Raw genomic sequence first — 20,143 nt, forward strand, 5'->3', positions numbered from 1 at the left:
ATTGTAAAGCTGGGCAAAGTGCAGAAAAGGACAACTAAAATGATCAAGGGGCTGGAATATCCCCCTGTAAGAGAAGGTTACAACAGCTGGGATTGTTTAGCTTGGGGAAAAAAAGGAGGGTAAGGGGAGATATGATGGAGGTCTACAAAATTATTCCTGGTGTGGGATAGGGAGACACTTTTCTCCCTCTCTCAAAATACTAGAACCCAGGGTCCTCCTATGAAGCTGACTGGTGGGAGATTCAGGACAGAGGAAGGGAAGGACTTCTTCACACAGCGTGTATGTGGTTTAAGTATCGAATTCACTACCAAAGGATGTAGTGATGGCTTTAAAAACGGGTTGGACAAATTCCTGGAGGAAAAGACTATCAATGGCTACTAGTCCTGATGGCTACGTGCTACCTCCAGTGCCAGAGGCAGTGATGCTATGTACAGTAGTTGCTGGGGAACATGGGCAGGAGGTGCTGTTGTGCTTGTGTCCTGCTTGTGGTTCCTACTTGACAGCTGGTTGGTCACTGAACAGAACGCAGGACTAGATGGACCCTTGGTCTGATCCAGCAGGGCTCTTCTAATGTTCTTCTGATTATGTTTTGCAATGAGAGAAGTGCCAGAAGGGTGCAAGGGAAGGAGGGTGCAAAAGCATGCCAGGCCTTGATTGAGGAAGCCTTGTTGTGGTCTGGTGCAACGTCTGGGTTCACAAACCAGAGAGTTCTGGCTGTTGCTCTGCTTCAAGGGGCCCCTCTGCCTAGGGGTTCCCATCGCTGCGGAGCAAACACAACTGTCCTGTCACTGGCAGGCATGTCTAACACAGGGAGTTCTGGAATAGGGTTGCTGGTAACTGCCAGCAGTTTCTCCACATTACACCACAGGCAAGTCCTAAAGCTAGGCAGTGGCGGCTTCATTAGGTGCTTCATCACACGGCGCTCTTATCCTGCGACTGAGAGGGCTTCTTCATGGAAGTTTGCGGGCTCTTGACATGACGCCGTGACCCTCCAGGGCGTCTCCTGCACTAAATGCCCTCGGGTCCGCTTTTAAGCAGATCGCAGATCATGAGCTGTCAAATTGCCCCAACGTGTTCCGCTTGAGTTCCCTCCGTGAAGAGAGGGAAAGCAGCGAGGAGCGAGATCCATGAATGAGAACGGGAGGCTCAGCTACAGGGAGAAGGAGCAGGGGAGGAATCATAGACTGCTAGAACCGTGGGGTTGGAAGGGGCCTGCAAGGCCATCGAGTCCAGCCCCCTGCTCAGCGCAGGAATCCCAGCCAGAGCGTCCCTGACAGGTGGCTGTGCAGCCGCGTCTTGAAGGCCTCCGGCGTGGGAGAGCCCGCCGCCTCCGCAGGGAATCGGTTCCGTTGTCGGATGGCTCCAGCAGCCAGGAGGCTTTCCCTGATGCTCAGCCGGAATCCGGCTTCCGCCCCTTGAGCCCGTGATTCCGTGTCCTGCGCTCCGGGATGATCGGGAAGAGGTCCTGGCCTTCCAAGGGCTTGAAGAGCGCCGCCCTGTCTCCCCCCAGCCGTCTCTTCCCCGGGCTACACCGGCCCGGCTCCTTCAGCCTCTCCTCGCAGGGCTTCGCTTCCAGGAAGCGCACGTGAAGGGAGTCCGTGGCGGTCCTGCGTTTAAACCCGAAGCAGAAAGCCCCGCTTCAAATGCAGGGCTTCAGGCTGGCGCAGAGATGCCCCAGGCCCTCCCGCCGCTGGACTCCTCCAGCAGTGGCGCCGAGCGGCAAATCCCCTCCGCGGCCCGCAGCGCGCCCGCCAAGCCCGGGGAGGCCGCGGCCAGGCACAGGCCGCCCCGCAAGCCGGCCCCGGGCGCTGCCGGACGAGGCCGGGCGCTAGGGGGCGCGCTTGGCCAAGCCTGCCCATCGGGCACCAAACGCGGGGCACTGCGCCCAATGAAAGGAAACCATGTCACGCCCGCCCCTTCGCTCGCGCGACGGGCCGCGTGGGCGGGGCCGCGGACGCTCAGCCAATCAGAAGCTGCGCGCGGGCCTCAGTGGGCGGAGCTACCGATTCGTAGTTTTGGCGGGCCGAAATGGCGGCTGAGGCAGCCGGGAAGATGGACCCCGCTGAGGGGGATGGGGAGGCCGCCGCCGCCGCCGCCGCCGCCGCACGTCCGGCCCCTCAGGGGAACCTCGGCCGGGAGCAGATCTTGGACTACATCGTGGCCCTTTTCTTGCGAACGCTGGAGCCCGGCGGGTGAGCGCGGCCTCGGGGCAGATCTCGCGAGGGTTTCCGGCGGGGCCCGAGGTTCCGCGCGAGTCGGCGCGCGCGACGAGCCCGGCCCGGGGAGGAGGCCTCGCGAGATCCGGGGAGGGTTCTCGCGCGACTTGCTTCCGCCGTGGCCGCGAGCACAGGAGAGCGCCGGGGCTGGGGCCGGGCCGCTCCGGCGTTCTGCTCACCCAGGGGCCGGCCAGCCGGGGACCCACAAGCAGGGCCTGAGCGCACAGCGCCCCCTCGCAACTGGCGCAATAGGCTCCCCGCCGCTGGGCCTGGAGGGGCCACAGACAGCGCCCGCAGGACTCGCAGCCGTTGGTAGCCCTTCCCTCCAGGGGCGCGCCCAGGCCCCTTGGAAAGCCACCCGAAGTCGCGGCCGCCACGACGTCCTGTGGCAGCGAGTTCCATAGTTTCACCCTGCACCGTGTGAAGAAGCCCTGGCTTTGATCTGCCCTGAGGCTCCCACCATTCCGCTTCGCAGGGTGACCCCGGGTTCTAATGTTATGAGAGGGGGAGAAAACTGTCTCCCACGCCACTTTCTCCACACCAGGCAGAATGTTGTAGCCCTCTGTCATGTCTTCCTTTATCCTCCCTTTTTTCCGAGAGCAGCAATCCCAGCTGTTGTAACCGTCCTTCATAGGGGAGATGCTTCAGCCCTTTGATTATTTTAGGTTACCTTTTTTGCACCTTTTCCAGCTCGACAGTATATTTCTTTAGGTGTGATGACCAGAACTGTGCACACAGTTCTGCAGTGCTCATCAGCCCCAGCCAGCGCAGAACTATGGGAGTTGCAGTCCTGCACATCCGGAGGGCACCAGGCTGAGGAAGGGCCGATGCTGTGCCGGGAAGGGTCGCAGGCTGCTTTGAGAAGGTGGCGCCGCACACCCCGCCACCCCTTCCTCGCGAAAGGCACGGAATTCACTCCCATCCTTTATCTCTTGCCTTTGAGGTCCCAAGTCCTTCCTAGGAGACCCGCATGTAATACCCAAACACATTTGCAGGAAGAGATGACACTGTTTGAGGCCGGCCTCGCTGTGCACAGCCAGAACAGCGGCTGCCAGGCGGGGAGCATTCCTGCCTCAACCTGTGCTTGGCAGCGGGGCTCGCAGTCCTGCTGAGCTGCAGCTGATGGAGCCACCTCTCCCACAGGAAAGGGAGGCAGAGAGTGGGTGAGCTTCAGGACTCGGGACCCCGGTGCCCAGCAGTGGTTGCAGGAAGCCCGTTTCCTCCTGTAGGAAAGAGGAGGGGGCGTAGTTCCTCTCCCCAGCCCCAGCATTCCTCCCAATCTTGGAGCTGGGGAGGGGCTGGGCATTGCTGCGAAGCTGCCAGGGCAATTTCTGTTGAGCTCTGCAGCTTCAAAGCTAAGAGACTTGGGGCACAAGCCTATTGGATCTGCCCTCAGTACTCAAGAGCCTCCGAACTCACCTCTGCTGCATGTCCCACGCTGCAATTTAGGTAGATGGGCATTTACTTCTGTCTTAACTGTGGCATCGGGGAGGGATGGAGGCTGGGGAGTCCTGGGAATGCGGCCTAAGCCCTCTGCACCCACCAGCATTCTCCCTTTCCCTTCCCTCTGAGGTTGCCGGTGCTGTTCTCTCCATGCCAGCTGCGAGGGGGAGGGGACCCCGGATTCAAAGGTCTGAGCACTGTCTCCAACCTCAGATCCAGAAATCTAAAGTACCCTATGCGCCCCCCCCCCCCCGACTCTTTCTCTGGGACAGAGGATTGCTCTCTTAGATCAAGGTGTAGAGACAATGCTTATCACAGAAGATGGAATCAGGGTTCAGAATTATTTTGACAGACTGAAGTACTAGGATGAAACCAACAAGATGAAATTTTACAGAGATAAACAAAGTCTTGTGTTGAGATACAAAGGTTAAGTGTCTTAAGGTACAAAGGTTAAAGGCATGAGTGTAGGATGGGTGAGCCTTAGCCTGGCAACAGTACATGTGAAAAGGACCTAGGTGACCTGGTGAATCACAAGCTGAACAGTCAGCAGCTTGTGTTTTTAATTGTGCTTTTAATGTATTTGTTTTCATCAAGTTTTTATTTATGATTGTGAGCCACCTTGAGTGCCATTTCCTTAGGGGGCTACATATCCAATAAATAAATAATACAGGTCCTAAAAAGCAAATGCAATCTTGAGCTGCATTAACACAAACATAGTGTCCAGACTGTAGGAAGTACGAAGTCCTATGCAGGCATTCACCTGCAACACATGAAGGGTGAAACTGGAGAAGAGATGTGGGTGCATATGTAAACCCCACCCCCAGTGTCCCCACATGCCTGGCTGCTTTTAGAATCTGAAAGGGGTTTGTAAGTGCGTTTGGCTGAATGAGCTTATAGAGGTCCCTGTGTTTGTGAGCCCGGCCTTATCAGGGTTTGTGATTGCAGGGTGCTTTGTAAGTGTGTTCTGCCAAACGTGCATACAAGCCCCTTTCAGATTTTCACACTAAACACACAAAATATCTGTAATAGCAGCTGGGTCCCAGTTTAACTCTACATGTGCTATAAGAAAATGCCTGCATAGGACTATAGTTCTACTCTATTCTGTACTGGCCAGGCTGCCTTGGGAGTACTTTATCCAGTTCTGGGTGCTACATCATAAGAAAAAGGCAGACAAACTGGAGTGTGTACAGAGAAGAGTAACCATGGTTGGAGGAACTGGGTATGTTTAGCTTGGAGAAAAGAAGATTAAGGGGAGACATGATAGCAGTTTTCAAGTTTCTGAAGGGCTATCATGCAGGTGATGGAGACGGGTTGTTCTTTGTTGCTCTGGAAGCAGGTTTCCCAATGGTAAGAAATGTTTGATAGTGGAACAGACTACCTCAGGTAGTGGTGGCCATCCAGCCCCTGCTCAGATACCTCCAGTGAGAGAGAGACCACCCGCCAGGGATACTGTAGTCGCATCCTGCATTGAACTAAGTGGACTAAATGGCCCCCAGGGTCGCATCCGACTCTTGATTCTATGAAGGGTTTTCAGTTGTCATGCTCCCCAGAGGGCAGTTCTACATTTGTCATGGTGAGCATAACTGTTGAAGCCTCATCAGGAGTCTTCCCATAAGGAAATTGGTGGTGCATGGCCTACGGGAGGGAGGGGACATGCTAGACGTAACATGCCTAGTATTGGGCTGTGAATGTGGTAATGTATGTGTTCACTTGTGCAACTCACTGCCCCATGATGTGGCTCCTGGCTTAGATGGCTTTTAAAAGGGAGTTAGGTAAACATCATGCAGACAGGTAGGGTCTGGCAATGTCTATGAGCCTTCGTAGCTTAATGGAACCTCCATATTCAAGGGCAGTCTTCCTCTGGATATCAGATACCAAAGCAGAAAGGGGAAAGATGCCCTGTTTGACATCTTCCCACAAACATATGCCTGGATGCTGTTTGAAAAAGGATGCTGTATTAGATGGACCCCTGTGCAGATCCACCAGAGAGTCGCTTATGAACTCAGTTAACTTCCTTCTCTTCTATAGCAGAATCATAGACTTGGAGGGGACCTTGTAGGCCATTTAAGGGAGGCTCTGGGGTGGAGGAAGTAGCAGATGAGAACTAGCATTGAAAGGGACTCCTTCCAGTTTGGTATATGGTATTTTAAAAATGTAATCAGAACTGTTCTTTCTCTACCTGTAGGTACCAACAGTTTGTAAAGTGCTACAAGCGTCTCTACAGAGCACAGCCTGAACTCACGAAGTGTATTTATAATCAGTTTCTATGCCATTTGCAAAGCTCAGTTCAGGTGAGAGCCAAGGAAACAACACCCAAGACCATTCCTTATATTTTTCAACACAACTAGCAGTTCCTATTTTCAAGAAATGGGAAAAGGCTGTCAGTTTGGAAAAAAAACAGTAACAAGCTTGTTTCAGATTAACCCTTAGACCTTCCCTGTAGCATTTTGCCTATTAAGTCACACCCCCAAATTGGGGACAAATGTTAGAGGAGATCTGATATTAACACAGTTCTAAATATAATCCCCTAAAATTTCTCTATATGCTGATTTGGGGGAGATCACTTCTAAATTACAAAATGATGTATCACAACTAAAAATTACATCAAATATAGGACACATTTAATTAATTAATTAATTAGCTAGCTGCCCAGCTGGCTGGCTACCAGGCCACTCTACGCATGAGAAGACCAAGGATCTAGCTAGTCCAGCATTCTGTTCACATTGGCCAACTAGCTGCCTGTGGGAAACCCACAAGCAGGAAATGAGTGCAGCAGCACCCTCTCGTTCATGTTCCCCAGCAACTGGTGTACACAGGCATGCTTCCTCTGAGCCTTGAGGTAGCATATAGCCATCATGCCTAGTAGCCATTGATAGGCTTCTCCTCTGTGAGTTTGCCTAGCCCCCTTTTAAAGCTATCCAGATTGGTGACCATCACAACATCTTGTGGAAGTGAATTCCATAGTTTTAAGTATGCGCTGTGTGAAGAAGTCCTTCATTGTATCTGTCCTGAATCTCCCACCATTCAGTTCCACAGAATGACCCCATTGAGTTCTAATATTACGAGAGAGGGAGAAAAAGTATCTCTATCCACTTTTCTTCACCCCATCCATAATTTTTACACCTCTATAATGTCTGCCATTACCATTTTTCTCTAAGGAGCCCCAAATACTGTAAACCCCAAATACTGTAAACAAAAATTTCCTCCAGCCCCTTGATCATTTTCTGTACATTGTCCAACTCTACAATATCCTTTTTTAGGTGTGGCAATCATAACTTTACACATTATTCCAAGTGTGGTTGCACCATAGATTTGGATAAGGGCAATATGATATTGGCAGTTTTATTTTCAATTCCTTTCCTAACTATGCCCAACATGGAATGTGCCTTTTTCACCCAGCTGTCCCTACAACCCCAGTCACTGCTAGCTCAGATCCAATCAGCTTATATGCAAAGTTGGGATTTTTAGCCCCAACATGCATCACTTTACATTTATGGCAAACTGCATTTGCCATTTAAAGCCCATCCTCCCAGTTTGGAGATACTTTTGGAGGCCTTATATCTTCTGCAGTGAAGGAAAGATTTCATTCAGCGTCTCCACAATCACCTTATCCTCCTTTAATACTCTTTTAACTCCACTGTCATCCAGTGGTCCAACTGCCTCCCTTGCTAGTTTCCTGCTTCTGATATATTTAAATAATTCTTTATTATTAGCCTCGATGTTATTTATTTATTTCATTTCTATACCGCCCAATAGCCAAAGCTCTCTGGGTGGTTCACAAAAATTAAAACCAAAAAGCACACAATAAAACAATATAAAATACAAAAACTTTTTTTTTCCTCTTGCAAAGAACCCAAGGCCGCTTACATAGTCCTCCTCCTCTCCATTTTATCCTCATAACAACCCTGTGAGGTAGGTTAGGCTAAGAGTTAGGGCTTGGCCCAAAGTCACCCAGTGAGATTCATGGCCAAGTGGAATCTAGCAGAAACTAGAACCCAAATCTCCCAATTCCCAGTCCAACACTAACTACTGCCTCACAGTAGCTCCTCAATTTTTTTTTTTTTTGTATCTCTTGTCTGCTTGCATCGCCTTTGTGCAAGTTGGTGCTCCTTTTTGTTCTCCTGATTTGGGCAAGACTTTTGTTTTCTGAAGGAAGCCTTATTTTCTCTAATGGCTTCCTTATTAGTCATGCTAGTGACCTCTTGGACATAGAATCATAGAATAGTAGGGGCCTATAAGACCATCGAGTCCAACCCCCTGCTCAGTGCAGGAATCCAAGTCAGAGCATCCCTGGCAGATGGCTGTCCAGCCTCCTCTTGAATGCCTCCAGTGTGGGAGAGCCCACTACCTCCCTAGGTCATTGGCTCCATTGTCATATGGCTCTTGACAGTCAGGAAGCTTTTCCTGATGTTCAGCCGGAATCTGACTTCCTGTCACTTGAGCCCATTATTCCGGGTCCTGCATTCTGGGATGATCAAGAAGAGAGCCTGGCCTTCCTCTCTGTGACAGTCTTTCACAGAGTTGGTGACTTGGTGCTTCCTTTCCTGATTTGCGGTATACATTCTACCTGGGCTTACATTACTGTGGTTTTCTCCAAGCGTTTTGGAGAGATTTAATGATCTCGACTCTTCCTTTTTGCCATTTCCCTCATTTTAGAGAGGTTTCCTCTTTTAAAGTCAAATGTGACTCTGTTGGACTTCCTTGGCAATTTCCCACTTAAATATAAATTAAGTTTGATAGCACCAATCACTGTTTCCAGTTGGTTCAACTACGCTTACGTCTTGTACCAGACCCTGGGCAGCACCATTTAGGATTAAGTCCGGGGTCACTTCCCCTCTGGTTCGTTCCATGACCAATTGTTTTAGGGCACAGTTGTTCTGGACATTTGAGAAATTTAACCCCTTTGTCATGATTGGAACATGCATTTATCCAGCCAATCTGGGGGCAATTGAAGTCACCCACTATAACACTTCCGTGTTTGAATGTCTCCTTGATTTCATACAGTCAGTTGAGATGTAATGGCATACCATTGTTTAGAGTTCTGTTTTTAGCTTATTTTTTGTATATTTGTTCTGTTGTGTTTTTAAATTTTGTAAGACACCCTGAGAATTTTATTGAAGGGTGGGGTATAAATCCTTAAAATAAAATAAAAATATTTAAAAGTATCTAATTATATGAGAGTGAAGGAAGGCAGACAAAAATCTACAAACTTTGTTCAGAACTTAGCTTCCATTATTAACTCTTGGTGGAGCAAACTCGCAGTGTGACTCGCCTGTTCTATTTCCTGCAACTTTTTTCTTCTGTTCTGGAAAGTTCTAATAGCAAACTTTCTGGTCCTATGTCTATTGGTTGGGCAGTGAAATAGAGCCACCCACAGGCAAGGTAGGGGCCTTTGGAGACTTCACAGACTACCCAGGTATATGCCCCAGTGTATTAGTTTATTTAAACAAGTCAGAAAATCCCGAGTCTGACAAGGACTGAGCATGTCCCTTGTCCTCCAGGAGATACTGAACAGTGAGGGCAGTTAAGTGTCCTTCTAAAGGAAAAAAGGCAAATGAGGGGTTGGGGGACTGGCATGCTTGAGCCCCTGAGAGCTTATGCTGCTGTGGGGTAGGGGCCAGGATGTGCGCCATAAAACTTGCCTGATTTGCTCCCCTCTAGTCCAGGACACTGTCAACTTTTAAGGACTCTTGCCCCCTTGAAACAAAAAATCCTGGGGTGTGGGTTTATTAGGGCCAGCAGAGGAAATGCTTCCACGGGTACTAGTTAATCTCACACATAGCTGTGGACTCTTTTTCAGTCCCAGAGGGGTCAGGTCCCTGAAATGGAGAATGTGTGCTGAGAGTGTCAACTGAGCTTAGGGCAATGTGAGGCTCACAACTATCCAATCCCACCTAGAGAGGGAGGTGAAATGCCCTGCCTCCCCTCAGTGAATTGCTCAGGTCTGGGCTAGATGAGCAGCTTCCTACTTGCCCAGCCCTGAATGTCAGCCATCTAGCACCCCATTGCCCCCACTCCCTGTGGATGCAGCTGAAGGGGAGGAGAGACTGTGCAGCCCAATTGGCCCCAGCAGCCAGAGGCATAAATTACAAGCTGTGAATCATTTTGGGTCCCTCTGCGTTGTTGCGTTTTATAGACATTGTCTCTGGCTTCTCCCTCTTTAGTGGGGAGTAAATGAAAATGACAGACTACATTCCGCGGGTGCGGGTTGGCATTCATTGCAAGAAGCACAGAGTAGTTCACGCGCAATCTCCATCATCTACTATGCAGACATGGGGGATCACCTTGACTTCCCTGTCTTGTGAAGCTGGAGCTTTTGTGTTTTTTCTTTGTGCAGGCGGAGATCCAAGAGCTGAAGGAAGAAGGGAATCTCGTAGTGCTGTTTGAATCACTGGATAAGCTTGTGGGCGGAGCAAAGGACCGGGAAACTCCTGCATGGTATGGGATGATTCATTTGATAAAAGAACTGCCTGTCTGGATCAAACCAGAGTCCTGTTTGGTCCCACAGTCTCTTTTCACAGGGGCCATTTAGAAGCTTCTGTAAAGCCCCTCCTCTACATTGTTTGTCCCCAGTTTCCGATAGATTGCCTCTAAACTCATTTCATACAGAGCAGCTCTGTTACCCGAGTCCCTTCAGTTGGAAATGATGGGGATTGAACCTTGGGCTTCCTGCATGAAAAGCTGAGCTCTATGAAATGTCACAGATCAATTATATCTCCTGCAACACCAGCCTTGCACCTGGGCTTCTGCATCAAAGTGTGGACATTGCATATACACACGTGCACATTCCCAAACATGAGAGAGCAGATGAATTCAGGGCTGTATAATTTTCCTGGATTTTAGGAAATAGCTGGTCTTTTTATTGGACTTGCTGGGAAGACTATTGAGAAAATGCTAATCCACCTCTCTTAAAACAATATAAGATGCCTTCTTATGAAATGCAGATGCCCAGTGTTTAATGGTAAATAATTAAGAACTTGAACATGTAAATAAGTTAAAAAGTAGTAATTGCATTAAAGAGAAAATACAGGTTCACAATGAATTCTGGGTAGCTGGCATAAAAAATACTGGTCAAGTCGACATGGATGGTATCCAGAGAGAAAATATTGAGCTAAAGCCCTATCACTTGGGCCAAAAAGTTATTTGAATAATGAACAGCTGTGAGGCTGTATTATTCTAGGTCAAAAATGTACTTAAAGTTTTCGCTTATCAATTAATGAGCAAAAAAGACTAAGGTATACATCTCAAAAAAGCTTGATATACAGATGTCTAGAAAAATGTATAGATTCAAGTTTAATTGGCAAATTTTGAACAAGGAATTTTCTTCTCAGAGGTAGACTTCAAAACCTTTCTAGCCTGAAAGGTATATGTATATGCTCTCATTTTTTAGGAATGTGTAATAACAATGAAATAATTAAGACTAAGCCCTAATTTATGCCATAGTAGATAATATTAACTATGAAGTAATTTCTACATAAAAAGTATGTGCTGATTTTAGAATGTGGGGGCTTCTTCTTAGAAGCTCACCAGGCCTGTATACCTGTCAGCTGAATAGCCTGTTCAGTATTGAATGGGGAACTTGGTACTTAGAATGAGATCTCTCCTTTTTAAGCTGTTAAGATCTAAGAATCTTTAGCAGTGCTCTGTTTAATGACAAAAAGTGTTTTTATATGCACAATATATTATAATGGGATGCTACAAATATATTTTGTAGCAATACGACAATGGAACCAATTACCTAGGGAGGTGGTGGGCTCTCCCACACTGGAGGCATTCAAGATGAAGCTGGACAGCCATCTGTCAGGGATGCTCTTACTTGGATTCCTGCACTAAGCAGGGGGTTGGACTCGATGGTCTTATAGGCCCCTTCCAACCCCACTATTCTATGATTCTATGATTTCTAATAAAAATAAAGAAATGGATAAAAAAGATTTTCCTTTACTAATTCTTGTTAGTACAAAATCAAAATTGAATCCACCTAAAGCAGTTTTAGTGTACACTTTGTTTAAAGAGTATTGATCAGCTATAGGTAGTTAACTGGCAGCCAAAGGCTTCCTCAATCCTGGAACTACAGACTGAGAACACTCAGCAAAGCCCTAAAACTTTAACCTAATCTGCCTCTGCCTGTACCTCTGTTCTGAACTTTTGCCATGTCTCTGAATTCAGGCGCCCCAGTGGAATCCCAGAGGAAGATGTCCGTAGTGTTGTTGTGCCATACTTTCTGAAACAGCGCAAGTTTCTCCAGAAGTCTCTAAAAGAGAAGGAAAAGGGGAACGCCAGGCTGGCCCAAACTGTGCTGACTGGTCGAAAGAGAATTGAAGATCTGCAGGAGGAGATCCAAAAACGCAAGGAGGAGTGGCAGGTTAGTGCAGTCTTGGAAATACGTCCACACTTTGTTAGCCCGTATGTATCATGCTAAATCACCTGCGGCACATCAACAGCCTGAAAGGAGAGAAGATCAGCCCCACGAAACAAGTTGCCTTCCACCTCGCGAAACCTTCCCTCCCTGCTCACCTGGCAGCAGTTTGTACTCAGCACAAGGAAGTAGGAGTGTGACTGTTTTACAAACCTGGGCTTACTGAGCCTTACCTTTCTAAAAGTTGGGGCATCTTTTATTTATTTTTACTTATGTATTTACAAAAGCATCTATACTTTCATCCTTTGGGCCACAAGGCAGTTCACAACCATAAAAATACAATTGCAATATAACAGTAAAAAACAGAACTTCAAAATGTAGCCAGGTAAAACATAATCAAACAGTAAGGAGGAACCAGACAGGAAGGCCTGGCGTGCTCTGGTCCATGGGGTCACAAAGAATCGGACACGACTTAACAACTGAACAACAACAAGGGAGGAACTTAAGTCAAACCAGATGTTTGGTGAAATAAAAATGTATTTGCGGTTCACTTAATGGCCAAAAGAGGAAGCCAACCAGGCCTCTCTAGGATGACATGACTGGAAAGGCCCTGCCCCACATCCCTGGCCAGGCATACTTCAAAGTCAACAAGGTGCAAAGCAAGGCCTCAGATGAAGAATGCGGTGGGTGGGCATGTTCTTATGGGAGGCGACGTTCCTCCAGGCATTCTGGCCCCAGGCTGTGGTAGGGCTTTGTAGGTAAGAACCAGCACTTTGAACTGAGCCTGGAAGCCAGGGCAGAGGGAACAAAACCAGGGGAACGCTGCAGCCCAGCCACCCCCAACCTGGTGCCCTCCAGATGCGTTGGACTACAGCTGCTCTTCCATTAACCATCAGCCTAGTCACAATGGCCAGGGTTGATGGGAGTTGTTGTGCAACACATCTGGAGGGCACCAGGTTCGGGGAGGCTGCCTCATACTAATAGTAAATACGTTCTCGAAGTGCCAGTCCTTATGTAGCCAAATCAGGACCACCCATGCACAAGAGGGAGGTATCAGGAGGATTGGATGGCACCCCAAGGTTTGCAGAACTACAAAACATCTGCATGGGGGGGGGCTAAGTCCTTGGGACGTAAGGGTTGAGCGTAATAAGGGCTGAGCATGCTGAGTGTGCCCCGAATGCTGACTGTTTGGAAATGGAATAAAAATTGTATTTTTAATTACTAAAAAATGGAATACTAGGGTGGGGGAGGCCAAGAATGGGATGGAGTTTCCTGAGGCCATAGCTGGCTGGCTAGAACTGTGAACCCGGGCACAATACACTGCAAAGTTTGCATGCTCCAAAAAGGCAACCCCAAACAGCAGTCTGGTTGCCACATTTTGTACCAGCTGAAGCTTTGAAACACTCTTTTCAGGGATCACCTTTCCAAGCAGAACCAAAGCCACAACAAAACTGTGCCCTCTGATCCTTCCCAGCCAGGCAACCCAGAAGGATATTCTTTATTTCAAGCATTTTTTGCTCCACTTTTCAGCCCAGAAGGCTCCCGGAGTGGCTTACACAAGATCAGGAAGAAGCAAGACCATCCTTGCCCGCAGGCTTACAATCTAAAAGATGCGACACACACAAAAAGGGAGTGAAGCAAAGGCACCAGTCCTTAAAAATTACAATGCTGTTATGATGACTGGCATAAAGAGAAACAGTTGAAGGAGAGAAGGAGCAAATGGAGCTAGTTTCTCAGCAGAGCTGATGGAGGGGTCTCGCTTCCCATCTCTTCCTCTTGTGCAGCAGTATTGACAACTGAGTGGACCAGCAGAACCAAGTGGACCAGCAGAACCAAGAGGAATGCTCTCCTCGGTGTCCAATTCCTGGTGTCCATCAGGGCAACAAAGTTTGTCTCAGTCTCCAAACCAGGCCTGAACCATGGTTGGGAAAGATCAAGATACGATCAACAGCTTCTAGTAGTTTTTATGTCACTAACTCAGATTTTTCCCCAAAGAATCCTGGAAATTGTAGCCTGATGAGGCTGCTGATTATCCCCAGTCTCCCATCCCACTTCACCCAGAACTACGGTTCCCTGAGAAAAGGGAATGACTGTTAAACCTGTTTTGAGACTGTTGTGTGGATGAGACCTTCTGGTTCTGAGAGAAACCTGAATGTTGTGTTCTGAGCCTGGGTGCTTAGATTATATATATTTTCCCCTTGCTTCTCTGCAAGGGTGGGGCCTGGGAATAGAATGCCGGAGGAATTTGTTCCTATATCATTAGTTTTCTGAAGTTGAGATTAAAGGTGGGTTCTGAATCTGGGAATTACTATTTCAAATGCTGGTGCTTTGTTTTTATATGACTGTAATGCCTTTATTAGGCCAGTTCTGATAAAGGTATTGAGAGAGATGGATTTTGAAGGGGAAATTGGCCAACATGGCTGCATTCACTTTTCATTTTATATTTGATTGTTTTTGGTGTTTTAATTGGTTCTGGTTATTGTAAGCCGTCCTGTGAGGGTAGACACCCGAAAGGGCCAGGTATTAAACCTCTTAAACTCAATAAGACTTCTGTTACTTACTTTTTTTCCCTCCCTTCCAGGCAATTGCTGAAGAAGGCCGAAAGGCTGTGAACGAGCTTGACAAGCTGCACTGAGCTTGCTGACATCTCAGGAATGGAGCCTTATCTGTGTCGGGAAACGTGATGCAGATCTCTGCACACACTCTCATGTGGGATTCCCCGAGTACCTAGTCGGGCCAGCGTCTGCAGTAGTGGTAGATTCACCAGTATATGATTCTTGCCGAGTGTTAGCCTGGACACTCCTGTGGCTGGACATCTTCAGAACCCCTTTTCTGTGTGTCCGGGGATGACAAAACCACCTCATGGGATTTGGACTGCGCAAAAAGGTGTGCCTTTTTAACAGAGCCCCAGGGTTGGTTCGTTGGCCATGGTGTCTTTGTATCCTTGTGAGTCCCCATCAGGAAGTGCAAGTCCCCACTCCAGTATTCTCCTATTTTCAGCTGCTTCTGCATCTTGTGTTCCTTCTCTCTTCTTTTGGTAAACCGGCTCCTTGGATCTCTGTGTATCCCACCTACTTAAACTTCTCAAAGCTTCTTTCTAGGTGTAACTTCTCACAAAAGGCAGGATAAAAATATCCAGTGCACTACCTAGAGCTCTGCAAGAGAGGAATCAGTGTTAAGGCTGCCACAAAACATTCCATGTGCATATTAGAAGCCTTGGGGTGCCTTGAGAGGGATCGAAGCAGGCCCTCTTTGTCCTTCGTTTGCAGGAAGCAAACACATGTTGGTTCTGGATATATAAATGAGCAGCAACAGAGTTCCAGACTAATGAGCACATCCAAGCCTCTTGGTATCCTTCTGGAATATTTTGTCTTTGTGGCTTTGGAAATAGTCCTGCTGAACTATTTCATTTGCATTAAAATAATGTGGTTACAGTTTTTGCCTTGCATTTCTTTAGCTCAAGTATTGTCATCTGTGGAAGCCATTCTGTGTGCCTGGCATAGAGTCCATAATATGATTGCATGATAGGTGTGTTGTGCCTGTTCTTGGAAATACTGGCATGCCTCTTCCTTGTAATTTTGGAGGCACTGTAAATGCTTCCTCAGTTCTACTGTAATCTTACTAGAGCCCTGCGTCTTTCTCTTCGGGGCCCGGGGGTGCCCACAGCTCGGGAGGAGCCTGCACCCGCTGTGTGCGGGAGGTCTTCGGTTCAGTCTCTAGCATCTTCAGTTAAAGTATTTTGGATAGCAGGGCTGGGGATGTTTTCCAAGGGTGTAGGCAGAGACGTCAAGTCTGGGCATGAGGTGCCAGAGGTCTGGCATGGTATAAGTTGCTTTCCTATGGTACAACTTTTCTTCTGGGGAATCTTGGGGTTCCTCTATGGCAGGGAGAAGCAGCCTTTGGAGCTTGTGGACACATTTGGAATTTGAGGAACTGCCATGGGCACAACTATAAAATGACTACCATGGGTGAGCGTGGCTAGTCACGTAGGACAAGTAACCTGCCCAGAAGTGTTCATGGGAAATTAAGATGGCAGCAGCCAGAGGCTCCCATTTTGTGTGAAGCAATCACAGCTGCCAGTAAGGAAATATAATAAGTATTTTTTAAATTAAAAATGGGAGGAGCCAGTTGATGTCTTTGTGGACCCCAAGGAAGGTGTCTGGGGGCACATTAGTGCCTGGGGAAACCACATCACCCAGCCCTGCTCTGTAGCAATTATGCACTAGCTGTTTTTTAGGTATGTCTTCCTCAATCTCTCCTGCAATCTCCAGCCGCATGATCATGCTGGCTGTGTTCTGGGCACACTCTGCTTACATGGATAATGGTGGGGATGGACACACCTGCCCAGTGGGCCATCTAAACTGAATGTGGGCAATATGAACATGTTCCACAATCCACAGCAAGAGGCTGAGCTTCTGTGGCAGATAATTCCTTGCCCCAAACTCCATAGTCCACAATGAAGGGGTTGCTCAAAGACCCGATTTGAAAGCCATTCTGCTGAAGCACCATATTGAGCTGGAAGTGGAGGTTGTCTCTACTGTACTTCCAGCATCTGCTCCCAATTAGAGGCAACTTTGTGTTTGGATGTTAGGTTGACCCATTTTTTGTAAACATGGGTTTCTTGGTTACATTATAAATATAGAGCAGGATGCCAAGCCACACTTTCAGCTGGCTTGTGCCACATCCCCTGTGGCAACAGTGGCCAGCATGGGACATCTGGGAGAGGGCTGGGCTGCTTCAAGCCAGCCTCAGCTTTTCTGGCTACAGACCAGAGATCTAGGTGCTGGGAAGCAGTTGAGGACTCCTGGTAACACGGAGACGAGGAGCACCAAAAACAACCAGTTGCTCCTTTTTCCTCAAGCCCGCCACAGACTTGAAGACCTCTCATGGCAGACAAACAATGTGCTTGGGGCCAACACGTTTAAAGCCGTCTGGCTGACACTCTGTCTCATGCTGTGTTTATAATCAGGGCTGTGTGTTCTTTACTAATGCTAGAATTCTACCTTCGTGCACACCTGGTGCTGAGGAAAGCTGAACTTTGCAACCTGTGTCCATTGTGCAAACACACACACACACACATACACACACACTAAAATTAGCTATTTTGCATAACGTGTTTGCATGTCGGAGGAGTGAGAAGGGCAGTGGATCAAAATGCTAAACCGTTTCCAGCCACTTCTCTGGGTCCTGAGACCTCAACAAGAATTGCCCACATGCTGTCAAGCATACGTTCATAGCTGTTGGTTTAGGATTACTGTTTATAAATCAGAGCTGGGAGTGAAGACTCGCATTTTGCATTTGTCTTTCCCCCTGCACCTCTGCAGAATTGTGGCAGATGCATGTAGGCCTGATCTAATACTCAGGAAAAAGTGTGCTGAGAGCTTGGCCTCTCTTGGCAATTCATAGTCATGCCATGTTGTACGTAGCAGCCTGAAGCAAGCAATGTGGAGTGGCTGAAATGGAGCTTAACTGCTTGTAGCCACTGTACAACACCAGTTCTTGGGGAGTGTCAGTTTTCCAAACAGGGACACGTACCTTTTGGTAGAAGAAGACTTGGTAAAGCTGATGTGCTCCAGTGGTGATGATCGAACTGAGCTAGGAAGCAGGAAGGCTCTGCTTTGAATCTGGCCTCAGACCACTAGGCGGCCTTAATCAAGCCCACCCACTCTTCTCTTCCTCTCAACCTGAACTTCTGCCATCTACAGCGTGGGGACCATTGTTCTGACCTACCAACATTATGGGATTATTGTCGGGATTATAAGAAGGTGATGTGAAGGGTTTGTGTTTTTGATTGTTTTGTGTTTTTGCGGCTAGGTGCCTTGAGCACTATTTGATGGAAAAAATAAGTGCTTTGAACACCGAGGCACCTCTTGCATCAGCCTTGCTTAGACTATGCCAGTCTGGCCAGTGCCTGAACTGGAGAGCACCCTGGCATCTCCTTTGTATGGGATCACATGATGCAGCCCTGGCCGAGGGCGGGGGGGATCTTCCCTAAGACCCCAGAGACAGTGCCAGCTCCATTTTTTGAGGGCCCTTCGACAAGTGAGCCCCTCCCTCAGTGAGTCTCCCTTGTCCCCAGCTGCTGTTGCTCCTCCTCTTCCTCTCTCATCATTGCTACTGCTTGCTTGACAGGCAAAGAGCCAGGGAGCGAGTTGGGGGAGGCATCATCCTGCTCCTCCTTCTCACCACCATGGTTGTCCGGGCCAGAGCAAGGAGCAGGTGAGCAAGCAGGTTGCCACGGTGAGGAGGAGTAAGTCCAGGGGGCTCTTCTCAGTGGGCCTGCTGGGGAGTGGGCCCTTGGCAGGTGCCCAGCCATGCTTACCCTTGACGCTGGCCCTGTTCAGAGAGTGGCTGCCTGTCCACATGTAGCATTGCTCCCCAGAAATTTAGCAGTTCTTCTGAGCTCAGAGATGGAGAAGCAGCCCAAATGCCTCAGGACAGTCTTGTAAATGCTCACAAGCTACTAGCCTGTTCTAAAAAATTAAGAAAACCTCTCACTGCTCTACAGATGCCTATGGTAGCTACTGTGGCCCATGCGCTGGTAACCTCACAACTGGATTACTGCAGAATACTTTGCATGGGGGTGTCCTTGAGGTTCTCCTGGAAGCTGCAGATTGCCACAGTCAGGTGGGTAATGACAGCAGCTTATCGCCAGCATATTACGGTTATGCTGAAGGAACTGCACTGGCTGCCCAAATGCTGCTGGGCCAGGATGAAGGTTTTGGTACTTGCTTACTGAGCCCTAAAGAACTCAGGCCAGGAGACTAAGAGATCCCCTCACCTGCTACCAGCCTGCTCAGCTGCTGCTCTCATTAGGAGATACCCTCCTGGTGGGACCCAACATTTTGGAGGTCCAGTCCATCATGACTCGGAGTAGGGCCTTTAGCGGCATGGCACCCGCTCTCAGGAACTCCCTGCTGCTACAGATCCGACAAGCACCTTCTAGATTTTTGGCCCTGGCTGATAACCCATTTTTCCAACAAGCATTCTTAGGGAGGTAATCTGGTCTGCTATATACAATAGTTAATTATGATCTTATACTGTATTGTGTACATCACTCAAAAATCCTTTTACTGTAAGCAATTCATACGTATATTTAATAATTATATAATATGGGAGGAATTTATTTTCTCCCAGTTCCACTCATATTCCTCCTTCGGACCATTCTCTCATATCAGCTTCCTGTTAAGCTTCTTGCTCTTCCTTTCAAACATCTGTGGTTTTGCTCCCAACCTCCTCCAACGTCTTTCTCAGGGCTGGCCCTGCCATTAGGGAGGGGGAGGCAGCCACCTCAGGCAGCTGCCGAGGGCCGCGGAAGGGATGGAGTTGTATATGCCAGTTGACCTGCTCTGTGCCCCCTAAGATACCCTACTGCCCCTAGGTGTGGTAGAGGGCATTGCCCTATTGAAACAAGGTTCAGCTGCCAGGATGGTTGGCTCTTGTACATGGAATTGTGGTAGGGAAGGTGGTGCCGTTCTGTCTTTTGCCTCAGGCAGCAAAACGCTCGGGGTGGCCCTGCCTGTACGCCTTTTGCCCTGCGGGCCCCAGTCACCTTGTTCAGCCACAGGCCACCTTCTACTCCTGCAGCTCCCAAACACAGACGCTTCCTCTGCCTGCCGTCTTCACCCGCTTCCTCTTGGTACTTTCGAGCGCCTCCTTCACGACGCATCTCTTCACTTGAGCTCTTCCTGATTTGACTGTCCTTCCCTTGGATTTTTCCTTTTCTTTCCCTAAGTTGTCATGTCTCCTAAATTGTAGGAGATCAGGCAAGGCCCTGTTGGCTCCCAACTCCCCCTGCCCCAACCTGCAATAGTGGCGTGGTACCAGCTATGAAGATCATTTGTAAGGGTGACTTGTGGTGCTCAGTTTTTGTCATAATTTTTGTTATGTGTGTCAAAAACGTTTGTTATTATTTTAACCGGGGAAGAAATCTCTGCTGCTCAGGCAGAGCCTGACGCTGTTGTGGGAGCGGGGCGGAGGGGTGCAGGGCGGCGCCCTTGTTCCACAGCCCTGAGCAACATTTGCTCAGCAGCAGACGTGGCGCTGGAGAGAGCTGGCCTGCTCAGCCTGGCTCTCCTCTCAAACTTCTGCTAGTGATTTGGGTTTGGCGCAAAGGAGGGCGGCCCTC

At 48.6% G+C, this 20,143-nt stretch overlaps 1 protein-coding gene across 2 annotated transcripts; it reads left to right on the top strand.

Moving 5' to 3' along the window:
• The first annotated feature begins 1,995 nt into the window (after positions 1 to 1,995).
• Positions 1,996 to 19,872, top strand: PMF1 (polyamine modulated factor 1). 2 transcript variants are annotated; one of them, XM_084823930.1, is made up of 5 exons: positions 1,996 to 2,192; positions 5,845 to 5,950; positions 9,997 to 10,097; positions 11,826 to 12,021; positions 14,597 to 19,872. In XM_084823930.1, exons 1-5 carry the CDS (start codon positions 2,029 to 2,031, stop codon positions 14,648 to 14,650), a joined length of 621 nt encoding a protein of 206 aa, XP_084680056.1. In that variant the 5' UTR covers positions 1,996 to 2,028; the 3' UTR covers positions 14,651 to 19,872. The 2 variants fall into 2 exon arrangements, with proteins under 2 accessions (XP_084680056.1, XP_084680055.1); XM_084823929.1 differs by lacking the exon at positions 14,597 to 19,872 and having other exon boundaries at positions 11,826 to 12,476.
• Positions 19,873 to 20,143: the final 271 nt, after the last annotated feature.

Source organism: Heloderma suspectum, chromosome 17 (genome assembly GCF_057233095.1).
Source record: "Heloderma suspectum isolate Gila_16-S chromosome 17, 16-S_ref, whole genome shotgun sequence".
Classification (NCBI taxonomy): Eukaryota; Metazoa; Chordata; class Lepidosauria; order Squamata; family Helodermatidae; genus Heloderma; species Heloderma suspectum.

Excerpts from the sequence above, each read along its gene's own strand:
- PMF1 (XM_084823929.1), top strand. The coding sequence starts at position 2,029 with ATGGCGGCTGAGGCAGCCGGGAAGATGGACCCCGCTGAGGGGGATGGG. Across the intron at positions 2,193-5,844 it reads CGAACGCTGGAGCCCGGCGG|GTACCAACAGTTTGTAAAGT; the intron begins GTGAGCGCGGCC and ends CTCTACCTGTAG. Across the intron at positions 10,098-11,825 it reads GACCGGGAAACTCCTGCATG|GCGCCCCAGTGGAATCCCAG; the intron begins GTATGGGATGAT and ends CTCTGAATTCAG.